Source organism: Fringilla coelebs (genome assembly GCF_963513975.1).
Source record: "Fringilla coelebs genome assembly, chromosome: 8".
Classification (NCBI taxonomy): Eukaryota; Metazoa; Chordata; class Aves; order Passeriformes; family Fringillidae; genus Fringilla; species Fringilla coelebs.
In genome coordinates this window covers 20,500,296-20,514,061 of record NC_140066.1, presented here as the reverse complement: position 1 = coordinate 20,514,061, position 13,766 = coordinate 20,500,296, and the positions used below count along the sequence as shown (strand labels likewise).

Below are 13,766 nucleotides of genomic sequence, written 5' to 3'. Positions count from 1 at the left end.
GTAAAATATTTATTCTTCCAGCCCAGGAAATGAAAGCAAACAATTACTTGTCTATTAGTGCATCGTTTTAAGCTATGCAACCTTTCCCCATCAACTGTCTTCCATTAGGCTCCCATTCCCATCATGCATTACACTTTTTCCATATTTTAGCACATTCTTACAACAGGAAATTGGATGGGAAGCATCTCAAACTATCTTGTTTGCACAGTATACTGGTTTATAGATTTTAAGTTAAGTAGTCACATACTTACATAAAAATACTGTATTTTTCTTACCTGTAAAAGTATACAATATGCTCTAAGATCATCCTTTGTTCGCGGCCTATGAACGAATGAAATTATAAACAGAACCATATGGATCCATAATTTACAGACATTAAGAGTCATGAAATCATGGACGATTTTATTTTGCTTTGCTAATATGTATAGAATACCATCTTATTTTGCTTTGCTAATATGTATAGAATACCATATTAAAGAACCTTCACTGCTCTCAAAAACTGAAAAGGTCATTTACAGATTCTGACAATTGTCTAAAAGTAGCAGGCCATTTATTATCTGTCTTCTTAAACATGACAGAAGGCAAAAAAAAGGTCAGAACTGAAGAGTCAGAGGTGGGAATTCAGCATTATTGTCTATCTCAAGTGACACCATAAAGGAGTTTATTTGCTTCTCTTGGATATTTCCTGCAAGAATTCTCCATACACTTCTACCACTGCAGCCTCTGTACTCCTTCATGTTTCTCAAGGCTTTTACATAACCACAAATACATGCAGCAACAGCACAAAAAAGCAGTGTAGGTTGGAGAAAGGGGCACCCAAGACCTGAGTCACATGTGAGCTACAACAAGCCACTGTCTCTTGCTCTACCTTTTAATAAATTACACTATGCATTCTCACTTCTATTACTTCATGCTAAGATGCTGTCATCTCCAAAAACCCTCCTGCTTTTTGGCTATCCCCTTCTGCATCTTGTACTGCTCTTTCTGTGGTGCTGCCTCACACAAACAGCATTGTGAAGCAAACTGTGGATCAGGGAACTGTCCTAGTTGCTGTTGGGGGATAGACAGTAAGTTTTAACCTATTTAAATTCCTAAATTCATCTCACAATTAAGAAGTCCAAAGAAATGCCCTGGCAACAAGCAGCTGAGATTTAATGATGAAATGCATGGCTGGGTATGGATCTGTCTCTCAGAGGTTCAAGGCCACCTTACAGTTTTCAAGATGTATTTCAGCAGATTTGCTAAAAAGAATTAAGTTCTTAGGTATCAAATAAGTTGCATCACATTTTCTTTCTTTGCCTAAAACAATAAAGATAAAACATATAGCAGATTTAAGTGCTGGTGCAGCACTGATGCAAACATTTATTATAATTACCCGGTCCATTCTTGCAGTAGACCATTAATTATTCCTTTTAGGACTGACTTCTGAACATCTTGCGGCTATGAAGAAAGGAGAGGAAAAACAATATCTGGAGTAATTACACATACTCAATACAAGGTATTGTACACACAAGCAGGTTTGCTATGCTTGTATTTCAAGACAGCTAAGAAATCTTTTGTGTTATGATGCTGAGCTCCTAAGTATCTTCCTCACAGATGTACTAGGTGAGTGTCAGGTTGTGCCAATGGTGCCTTTCAACATTTATACCCTGTAAATATAGTTTCTAAACTACTCCTGTCCTTTGTATACTAGGCAGAGGACCTACATTTTACTATTCCCATCCCCACATTTTCTTTATTTCTCACCATGCAGTCCCATTACAGCCATGTAATATCTCTAAAATATGCAGTCTTTAAGAACTATCACAATATAAACTATGCTTTACTAGAAGGAAAATTTTCCTCCTCTTTTACTAGAGAAGCTGTCAGGATTCTATGACAATTCTCATGGGATCATCTGAAGTATGTTTTGAGAGATTCTTCAGAAATCATGCCTATCTGGGAAAAACTTCTGGTATAAATGATATAAAACATGAATTCTTTTTCTCTACTTACAGTATTTAATAAGGCATCATAGACAACATTCACAAATTTTGCATCGATTCCAGAGTCCTCAATGGTATTAAATGGAGAATTGGTATCTTTCTGTAAGTTGGATAATACATGAAGCATTTTGAATATTTTATAGCTATCTTTGAAAATGTAAGTTTAACAGCAAGCACAGGAAAACATGTTCAGATATAAGTATTTCCTTTATCAAACCGTAAGAATATAAGTTTCCTTAATTTGTATGCTAAAGACAGAGCTAAACAACAGTAATCCTGCACATATTTATGCTGTCATTCTATTTTAAAAATGTAAGAGGATTTCAAATAATGAATTACACTGAACTTTCATCTTTGCTGTTGATCCATTACCAGACAAAGGCAAGAAAATTTTAAGCATTCGATATTTATTAAATAAGTAAAGGTCACAGATTATTTTGTCCAGGCTCAAATCCTACTATCCATATTAAATATCATAAGCACATTTTGCCACATAATAGGCAGGAAATAATAATTTAGCATGAATTTAGAAAGACAAATATAACAGCTCCCTAGGAAAACCAAGTATGACACCATAACACATGAACAGCTACAACAGAGCCAATACCACATCTTTTTTTAGGGGTGGGGAATTTCTGTTTCCAGATTTGTCTGGGCCTCTGCATTAGCATGGATGTTTTAAAACTGTAATTTGTGTAGAAAGCACCTACACAAATTATCTCAAACGATCTTGTTTGCACAGTAACAAGATAACAAACTACATACTGGAGTTTTAAAGATCCACAAACTTTAAATAAAATTGCTTAACTGGAATCAATAAATCAATGCAATAACAGATTGTCTACAAAAGGCAGGTGAGATAATGAAAAAATTATCTGAGTGGCCTTGAATACCTGGCTGAAAGCCTTTAACAGATATTTTTGGAAACATTTTGAAGATACAAAGCACTAATTACTAAATAGTATTAGGAAATATTTTCTACCTTAAATGCAGCATTTATCTCCAAGAAAGAATCAAATGTTGTAGAATAAAAATTATGTACAGCTTTCCAATCTCCCGATGCCTTCGACTTTTCCATATCATCCCTAGAGAAAATATATTCAAATACTGGTAATGGTTTGATCTTGCCAGCCACTTAGACCTTAAAATGCACTGTAACTTTAAGCTTTCTCACTAAGCACACTTAGAAGACAGACAAGTATAATATCAGTATGTTTCTAACCTCTTCCTTGTCATTTAAAGATCGTGGTATTATAAGAGAACAAAAGCATAGTTTGTGTTTGATACACCTGAGCAATGTCTTTTATTCAAAATGTTAATTCACAATGTCACAGTTCAGTGTGTTAGGACAAATAATTAGCAGAACAGAATTAAGCTGCAGCTACACTGACATGATAAAGTTTCTCAGAGTATGATGGCTCTTAAACTACTCAAATTCACTAGAATTTCTTAAAATGTTCTTTCTTTTAAAATTTTTCAAATAGAAGTTAATCTTAGGCGCAGGTGGTCAATCTTAGACACAAGTGGTCAATGGTGACAGTCAATGTGGCTTTACTAAGGGCATATTGTGCCTGACAAATTTGGTGGCCTTCTACAACAGGGATAGAGTGCTGGTGGATGATGGAAGAATGATGTCATCTACCTGGACTTGGGCAAGGCCTTCCTCTGGAAGCTGCTTCCTCCCACTTTGCTGCAGGCTGTGCAAGAAATCCTCAGCATGGGGAAATCCAAACCCAGCTCAGTGCAGAGAGCAGCTGCCAGATCCAACTGAGAAGGACCTAGCCCTGCCTGGAGGATGGCAACCATGGGAGAGGGGAAATGGAGAAGTGGTGGGGGCTCACAGCTGGGGATTCAAATGGACGGGACAAGGGCTAATGGCTTTAACCTGCAGGAGGGCTGATTTAGATCACATATAAGGAAGAAGTTTTTACAAACACTGCCACAGGTTTTCTAGAGGAAATAGTCAATAGATACAAAAAATCTGAATATGGAAAAAAATTCAGCTCTTTGGATCACCTGAATACCAGGAAAGGATCACCTCTTTGCAAATTTTCCTTTACACCTCTTTTTCTTTCCCACCAAATACACATCAAATAATCGAAAAGTGTTCCTTTTCCTCCCTAGAAGCACAAAATTTCAAACATGGAAGAGAGAAATAATTGCCAGCATAACCAAAACACCTAAGACTGCACGGGCTTTGCCAGTGTACAATAAGCCATACATATTCTTTTCCAAAACTAAACATTCACTGCATTTCTAATTCTGAAGTATATGTTTTGCCATTTTCTGTGTGGTACAACATTTCAACCCAGAAAAAATATCTTGATGGTTTTCACAGTAACAGAATTATCAAACCCACCATCATAACCAGACTAACTCCTTGGCAGTCTTGCAGAAACTCTTTCCTCATTTGAAATTAACAAAATCAAATTAATGAATTAGGTCAAAATGAAAAGAATTCCAAAGAGAGGAAGAAAGCACATTTCTAGGAACACCAGTATAACTTACTGAAAATCTTTCACAGTTTTGGTTCGAATTGGAAGGGAAGGTTCAGGAGGAATTGGTGCTTTCAGTTCTTGGGGTAATGTATCCAAGGACATGCGCTGCTTTTGCCGTACATCCAGGCAAAGAGATGGTAGGTCCTTCCCTTAAAAGAAAGGTAAAGAAGAGCAAATACAATGCATCTAACACAAATAAACTGGCACTAAGGAAAAAACCAAACACCAAGTGTTTGATTCTAACTCTGTAAAAAAAAGTATTTTTCTTACCATGTGCACATGCAGACATGATGGAAAATTTGGCTAACAAAAATAGCAGTGTTGCCAATAACTGTATTTCCAATATAGATTGTAAATTTTCAATATACAAACTGCAACACTGGTGCTCCTTACAGCTAAGAAAAATCTCATGCATGACCATACCAAAGTCCAACTATTGTATAAGGACAATACTTCAGTCAATTTTTCTACACTGCGATATAGAATTGTAGCTACAGATGACTGTGAAACATCTACAGCTTCCATACAGAATCTCTCCAAAAATTAAATGGCAAAGGCAAATTTTTTTGTCTTACAGAGAATTAGTAGTGAAACAGAAGCATCTTTGAACGCTTCTTTTTAACATATTTGGCTACCTATTCTAGTACAATTGGTAGTGCTTTGCCAAGGTCTTTCTATTCTACTCCTTCCTTTCTATTTGATCTGAGAATATTTGATTACATTAGCATGGCAAGACTTGGCAACAGCTACAGTGAGAGGAGAGATGAGGCTGCCTCTGTGTCCGACACAGCTCCAAAACACACCCACCACAGGCCAAAGCTGAGCCCAGCAGTGACACTGGTAGCACCCCTGTGACAATATATTTAAAACTGCACAGCAGCTGAGAGAGAGGAGGGATTAAAAAAAAAAGGAAGGAAAAAAAAAGGAAGAAACTAGAAACTACCCTACAGACACCCACATGAGTGGAAAAGAAAGAGAAGGAAGGAGGAGGTGAGCCAGGATCTGGAGCAGAGATTTCCCTGCAGCCAGTGGAGAGCCCATGCCTGATCAGGCTGCTGGCAGAATTGGAGAGAAGTTGAGAACAAGGGAAGGTGTGGTAAGCAGGGAAGGGGAAGGTGTTTTGAGTTTTGTTTCTTTTTAGTTTAACTGGCAATAAATTAATACCCTCAAGTCTGTTCTGCCTATGACGATAATCAGAAAGTGTACTCCCAGTCTTTATCGCAATCCATGAGCTTTTTCATCTTATTTTCTCCCCATGTCCTGTTGAGGAGGGGAAGCCACAGAGCTGCTTGGTGGGTGTCTGGCAGTCAGCCAAGGTAAGCCCACCCAAAACATGAAAAAGTATTTCCACTGCATTTACAACCCTCATTTTGACAGTGTCTTCACAAACATCCTCAAACACTCTTACACTCTGATTTATGCTGCTCATTTTTAAAAGCATTTACATGAATTATGACATATGTTTGGGATAAAAGACACTATATAAAATAAAAGTGTCCTCAAAAGTCATACATATTTAATGAAAATCCTCTATGAATTGTATAAGACCCCTCTAAGCCTTTCTGAAGATAGGTTTTTTTTTTTAATTAACTAAACATCAAAGTAGTATCACTACACTGCTGCCTACTCCATTTATCACAGCAGGGAAACAGATGCTAAAACAGTCCCATGAATCCAAAAGCAGATTTTTTTCTCTCATGCTCATGACAGAGTCATTGTCCATGTGACTTAACTCAGCCACCATTCATGAGATGACAGATCAGAGCTGTCCTCAATCCACTGAGGACGGCATCAATTCCTGATATGGAAACTTGTCCATTCTCACAGATGGAATTTTAGCTATTTTAAGATAAAAGTAGTAATTGAAAAAAACAAAGCTGACATACAGATAATAAATTAATCCAAGCCAAGGTGCCAAACAATCCAACCATGCATATGTTCTGCTATTGAATATCATTCTCCGAAAGCAGGATGGACTGATTTTAAAGAATCTAAGAATTTGTCTTATTTTTATACTCTGAGAACAACAAGTTTTTTGATTTAACTTTCATTCTGTCTTCTCAATTTTACATGGATTAAACATTGAGTTCTAACCAGCTGAACACACTGAAATCAGGAAAATATTCTTTCCACATCTGTAGAAGAGACATCTGCTGGCAGACAACACTTCTCAATTCAGTAAATTGAGGCTGTATGTGCTAAGCCGGTAACTTGCACCCTGTCAGCAATGCAAATTTCTTTGAAATATATGCAGTTTAATTTACATGTACTAAAAATGATTTTTAATAGTATCTTTAACACATATGGTCAACTTCAGTATGTTTTGTCATCATTCAAGTTTATTTGTACATAGATTTATTTGCTCTTCTGCCTGTAAAGAATACTAATTAAGATCCATCACTAGAGTTTCATAGAGCAGAAAAGGGAAATTTTAGGTATTGAGTTGATAAACAGCGATAATACAATATTGCAAGACAAGAAAAAACAGTAATTTCTGGCTTCTTGCCCAGTTACATCAAGTAAAGATTCAGCTGTGCATGACTGCTTAAGGAATGATCAAAAACTTTGGTGAAGAAAATCTCCTTGATACAAAGCAGAAAGTGTTGCAGTATAGTTAATAGGACTAATAAAAGATTATTTTAGTAATAATCGCATGCTGCAAGTTATAAACCACCTTTTTCTGTACAATTTTGAAACTGACAATACTTGTCAACAGTTTTGTTTCAAAGTTACACCACTGAGATCTCTCAGTGCAGTAGTCTCTTTCTTGCCTCAAACTGACTGAGTGTTCTAAAGACTTAGTGAACCACAGCACAATAAGCTTGAAGGGGACTTGCTCAGAGACAAGATCAATACAAACCTGACAAATGTTTGTACAGTCTTTTATGAAAAGTCCCAAATTACTTAATTCCTAACCCAAAAGCCTAATAAAAATTCCAGGCATAACCACAATATCATCTCATCTAGACTTCATTACTCTAGCCTACCATACTTAATACAGAGCTACCCTTTCTATCTTTTCATCAAGTATTGTTACCTCACCAGAGTACAACAACCTTCCTTCTCACATACATAGCCATTCAGAACTTAGTAATTGCTTCTTGTGCATTTTACTTTTTGCCATCACTGCCTTCATCTTCACTGAAAAACACCATCTCTCAGCAACTGCCTGCCTTATTATAAAAGTCTAATGCTTGCCTCATTCCCACCATCCTTCAGAGAGCAATAAAATAATTATATCCAAAGTTCTGACAATGTCTAGAGACACTGCCTGATTGCAGCTAGACAAAGAATATCTGCAGATAAACTGCTGAATCAGTACCTTTCTTTAAAATTTCAGACAGTTATTCCATCCATCAAATCTATTTGTTTTTTCTTATCCAACTTGTCTCTATGACACAACCTCCACTGAGAATGGGCTATCATATATCTCACTGCCTGTACAATGTACAACACAGCACAGTTTAATAAAATTTTGATTTCCAGATTTTATGGCACTACCAAAATACAAATACTGGCAGAAAACTGAGCACTTTCTAAACTTGGTAACTAAGTAACAGGTCTGTTTTTCTCTTACCGTTTTTGATGTTGGGTATAACAAGTTGCGTAGGCGAATTTCTGTTTCCGATGCCTTCTTTCTTTTGGTTGATAGTTGTGATGAAATTGCTGAAAGTGGAAAACTGATTTTTGGCTCCTTCCTCCAACCCCTGTAATTAAGATGACAGTATGCTCTACAGGGCTAATACATTACAGCTATAGTAATCTTTCTAGTGAGGTTTTTACACAGAATTCTTAAATCTTTTAAATCAGACTGGTAATAACTGAATAAAAGATAAGTAATGATTCTGCAAGTTTGTTTCAAATTGATTCAGAAGAGGTACCATAAAATTCCTTTCAATTACATTTAAAAACTCAAGTAATAATTTGCAGGATATGAAGATATCCTTGGATTTCCGCGAGGAAAACACAATACAATAAGGATGCTGTCAATAATAGTCTAACTTTCTGCATCCTAATGTCTACTGTTGTATTTCTCACGACATCCAGCTCAGTTTAAACACAACAAAGTGTCACATATTCCTTTTTCCAAATAGCCCTAATATATTCAAGTAGTTTAGACAAATTTCCCAAGACTTAAAATGTGGGGCCAAAAATTCTAACCTCTAAAAAAAGTTCAACACTGACAACTTGGGTAAAACTCCCTAATGATTCAAAATGGTCAGCATCTGCTGCCACTGAAGAAAGGCTTACCAACAAAATTTGGCTAACAAAGTGGCAGAAGACTCCCTGCTTGAGCACCTGTACATGCTGTCACCAAGGAGCCTGCACAAGTCTCTGCTATGAAGTGTTGAGCACTAATGTGTTTTAACAGCAAACAGAAGTGAAATCACACGTCAGACTTCCAAAGGATTGAGCCAGTCTGGTGGCTCATCAGCACTGGGTCCTATTAGATATATTACTACAGAATTTGCAAAGCACAGCTGGGGTTGAGAGGCTTGCCCAAAATGACAGAAATCTCATGATAAATATTTTAATTTTCATCTCAAGTCATCAAGTGATATCAGGAGAAGGTAGATCAACTCAAAAAAATATACATACACTTCCTGCACATCATGATTTTCAACCTCATGCTAACCTAAAGACTAATTTTCCTGATATCTGGCATCTGTGCTCTCAGTTAGAAAAATGTTTCCACACAAACCAAAACTTTAATTCTTCAAATGAGAATATACGTTCTCATGTAATGTCCTATCAAAATTTTTGAACCAGTACATTTCCCTCTTCCCTTAACAGAAATACATTTAGACTAAGACATGCAGTCAGAGTCCTAAGAAAAGCATTTCACTTCCACCACAACATCCTGAAAAAACACCAGAAGGGCAATAATACAGCCCATAAACCTACCACACCACAGTGTACGCAAGCTGGTACACTGCCAGAAATCTTAAATAACTGTGGCATATACAGCCATTTTTCCATGGCTCATAACTCACTAAATTGTACATTTGAGCAATCATCAGGACTTCTGGCTTTAAAAATATCAGACTTCAATTTCTAAAATTTGTATTTTTACCAAATTTCAATTTCTAGTTCCAAATTCCTTATATGCAACAAATATTCCAAAATAAAATGTAATTACCAGCGTAATTTTCAGATTAACATTTCATTTTAGTCTATAACTTTTGAGATATCATTAAGATGATTCTTAAAAATCATCTGGTACATGACTGGAGTAAAACAGACCCTGGACAAACATTAGTGACTGAAAAAGAACTTTTAAACAACTCCAGATCTGAGGTTAATCTGCTCTGTCACAAAATGTGTGCTCCAGGCAGAAAAGCTCAGAAGCACAGACTAGTCCAATCACAATTGACAAGGAATAGATAGCAGAGATAATCGAAAAAAGGAGTTTTTGTTAAATAAATTATTGTGACAGCCTTTTTGACTGACTTAACTTTCTAGGTTTTACTCCAGCCATGTCAGTGAAGTACTACAGGTGAACAGTTTCTTAAAAACTTTCTCCTTACTGCCATCTCCTTCAGCAGAGATCATAAACAAAATCTGCATCCCCTCTTTAACTCCATCATCCTGTTTCAAGTAAGTTCCAACAATATTAGACAAACACAGGGACAAAGGCTTTATTGGGAGGCCCTGGAGGGAAACTTCATGCTCATTAATGAGAAACTCTGACAAACCCCTGAGGGAGTAATGTAGGACAAGTGCATAGCACCATGTCATACTTAAAAATTTTGCATGAGGTCACTGAGCTTTTAGAGCCTAAGACTCTTACAAGCACTGCCACCAGAAAGCTGAACATCCACCATTCCCCACCCACCCACCAAAAGGAATGAGTATGCCAGGAGGGAGTAAGAGGACCAAAGTAATCTTTAGTCCTGTTTTAAGATCATAGTAATAACCCACAACTCTGCTGGCTTCTTAGTGGAAGTTTTCCAAAGCACTAAGCCCTCCGTAAGACCGGAGAGTTACTAGCATCATACTTTATAAAACTGTATTTTTCATTATTGAAGTTAAATGAAATGGTGAAAACGAGTCAAAACGTTTTGAAGAGCACATACAGACTCAGACAAGACAAAAGATCATCTACAGGAGCTTCTGGAAAATCCTGTGTTAGCCCTAACACTGCTTACTCAAGACCCTTATGTATATGGCAAGCAAAGACTACTGAGGATGAAAAGATTTTCTTCCCTGTGCAAGATGTGGAGGACACTCAGATTGCTCAAAGGCATCTGATAGTGCAACAGGCTGCACTAGATGCAGGATTTTCCCTTCCACTTGTAGCTTGAAAGGTGCAACTTTGGACTGTTTTTCCTTTACAGAAGTCTCTAATTGTTCCTGTTTATTAGGGAGCAAATTACTTAGCTTTCCACAAGTTTCTTTCCAGAATTTGAATGCTGACACCCAAACTATCACCTCTTTGGTCATAGTCTATGACATCTCTCCACAAAACTCTCTCTTTACCCCCCCTGTAACATGCTACTGAACCCCAATTAGGCTCTTGGTAAATTCAAACCCTGCCCTGCACCGGACACACAACCACACCCAGCCAGGTGAGAACTCCGCTGCAGGTCCCCTCAGACAGCTTCTGCCTGTGGCCAACACTTCACAGAGGTACATGATGGATGTCCAGCTACAAAGAAGTTCTCCTGATTCTTTAAGGTAGCTGGAATTCTACATGGCCATCCAGGCGCACACATTTTTCATTAGCTGAGATAAGCCTGACACATTTTAGGGCAGCACTTGTATCTTTATTCTAAGGGACTGGCTTTTACTATTAAAAGTCTAAGGTGGAGATAGTCAAAGGTAGAAAAAACTCCTGGGTAGAAAAATATTCAAAGGTAGAAAAAACTCGTCCATTACAGATTCCTCCCACCAAATCGGTATTTGAATCACAAGAATAAACATATTTTTGCACATCCTGACAGATTTACAAAGCTGAAAGTCTTTCAGAAGATTGGAACGTTTAGGCAAAACACAATTGGCAGAATTGCTCCAAGGAGTTCCCATACAATTACTCAGTTTAACATCAAAATTATTTCCTGACAGTCATAAATATTACATGTGCAATCTTTTAAATTCAAAGTATGAATTTAAATAAATGATAATTTAAATGATAATTTCTAATAAATCCAATGCCTATCAGAACTGCTGAACTGAAATCTCCTAAGTGTATTACTACAGAATTAGTAACATTTTTGTTCTGTTGTTGGACTGAAGTAACCTACCACAAATTCTAATGTTAAGCTATGTAAGATATCCAACTCATGTCAGGAAAATTTTGTTATAATTAAAAACCTGAAAAAAGATTTCTGAAAGGAAGTTATTCTGGCAAATATCCTTCCCCCATTTTTTTCTCTGCATTAATTCATTCATCATTTCATCAAAATGTTCTGTGATCTTTCCTTGAACACAAAATCCGGGAAAGATTTTGAAAGAAAAAGTTAAAAATACAGAAGTATTCCCCAGCTACCTCTCTCGCCATTAAGTATATTAGAGCTGAAACTCTCCACCCCCGAGAACCCTTAATGAACATTCACAATGCTGCAAACCCTCAGTCATGACTAACCCGACAGAGCAGACCGTTGTAAAATGTTAACTATAAGTGGATGGAGAATTTATAGCTTCATTATGTCATTGCTTACAGATGCACTTGTTATTTTTAAGAAACTTGAATGAAAGCCTCTCAACGGAAAGGAACATGAAAGAAAATGAAGACGACGATTCCCCCCTTCCCTTTCTCCTCCCAAATGAAGCGGCAAACACAGCAAACGAACACGGAGCGGCACAGGCGGGCCCGCGGGCGGCTGCCCGGGCGCCGACGGGACCTACCCCGGCAGCCGCGGTGGACGCCGACGGGACGGGCGGCAATTTTTCTCCCTCCTTTTCCTTTTCTTTTTCCTTTTCCTTCTCCCCTTCTCCTTCTTCTTCCTCCTCCTCGCCACCCTCCTCGGCTGACGGGGCCGCGGCGCTGCCCTGGCTCAGCTCCGCTCCCGGCGGATGCCCCTCGCCGGGGCCGGGGGGCAGCTCGGCGGCAGCCGGCGGGCTCTGCAGCGACATGGTCCCGCTCCCGGCAGCCTCTCAGCGCCGTCGGCACCCGCGACCCCGCGCCCTCCTCTTCTTCTCCCTCCGAGGAGCCCCCGCGGGCACCCTCAGCTCCGCCGCTCCGCTCGGCCGCCGCGGCACTGCAGCAGCCGCGCTGCTCCCGGGCGCCCAGACACCCCCGCACGGCGGGGCGGAGCGCAGCGCAGCGCAGCCCGGCCGCCCCCGCCGCGGCCCCGGCGAGCAGGGGGAGCGCGGGACGCGGCGCAGCGGGGGCGCCGCCGGAGCCGCTGCCCGGGAGCGCCCTCGGCCGCCGCGCCACCTACAGACCGCGGGCAGCAGGAGGGGCCGCCGCCGCCGCCATGCTGCTCATGGGCGGCTCGTGGAAACGCGCCTGGCGGCCGGGGCGCGGCGCGGGGGAGGCGGAGGACACGGCGGCGGAAACTCCGCGGCGCAGGAACCGGCGCGAGGCTGCGGCTGGCCCCGGCGCAGCCGCCCTGGCAAGGGCCGGGCCGGGTATGGGGCGCTGACGGGACCCGGGAGTGGCGACGAGGAAATAGACGAATAATAAACAAACATAAACATAAATATATAATATGTATATAAATATACAGAAGGGCCCTCGGGGCGGATCCCGCTAGGCACCGCCGCGCCTCCATCACGCCAGGTGGTGCCGGGTGCTGCTCTGCCGGCACAGGCCGTGCTGGCAGTGGCACCTCTCACACCCCCCTGGGGCCATGCTGGCAGTGGCACCTCTCACACTGTCCTGGAGCCATGCACGCAGTGGCACCTCTCACACTGTCCTGGGGGCCATGCTGGCAGTGGCACCTCTCACACTGTCCTGGGCCCATGCTGGCAGTGGCACCTCTCACACTGTCCTGGAGCCATGCACGCAGTGGCACCTCTCACACTGTCCTGGGGGCCATACTGGCAGTGGCACCTCTCACACCGTCCTGGAGCCATGCACGCAGTGGCACCTCTCACACTGTCCTGGAGCCATGCACGCAGTGGCACCTCTCACACTGTCCTGGGGGCCATGCACGCAGTGGCACCTCTCACACTGTCCTGGGGGCCATGCTGGCAGTGGCACCTCTCACACTGTCCTGGGGGCCATGCTGGCAGTGGCACCTCTCACACTGTCCTGGGGGCCATGCTGGCAGTGGCACCTCTCACACTGTCCTGGGGGCCATGCTGGCAGTGGCACCTCTCACACTGTCCTGGGGGC

At 40.6% G+C, this 13,766-nt stretch overlaps 1 protein-coding gene across 2 annotated transcripts in view; it reads right to left on the bottom strand.

Annotated features, from left to right (window-relative positions):
• The window catches only part of HECTD2 (HECT domain E3 ubiquitin protein ligase 2), a 32,659-nt gene extending 19,957 nt beyond the window's left edge, over window positions 1-12,702 (bottom strand). For both annotated transcript variants that reach the window (XM_084209909.1, XM_084209910.1), the window contains exons 1-7: window positions 12,332-12,702; window positions 8,061-8,190; window positions 4,494-4,632; window positions 2,968-3,070; window positions 1,996-2,085; window positions 1,376-1,440; window positions 276-321 (exon numbers count right to left, since the gene is read on the bottom strand). In XM_084209909.1, coding sequence (XP_084066035.1) covers window positions 276-321; window positions 1,376-1,440; window positions 1,996-2,085; window positions 2,968-3,070; window positions 4,494-4,632; window positions 8,061-8,190; window positions 12,332-12,559 — 801 coding nt within the window. In that variant the 5' untranslated portion in view covers window positions 12,560-12,702. The remainder of the gene's footprint in view (window positions 1-275; window positions 322-1,375; window positions 1,441-1,995; window positions 2,086-2,967; window positions 3,071-4,493; window positions 4,633-8,060; window positions 8,191-12,331) is intronic.
• Window positions 12,703-13,766: the final 1,064 nt, after the last annotated feature.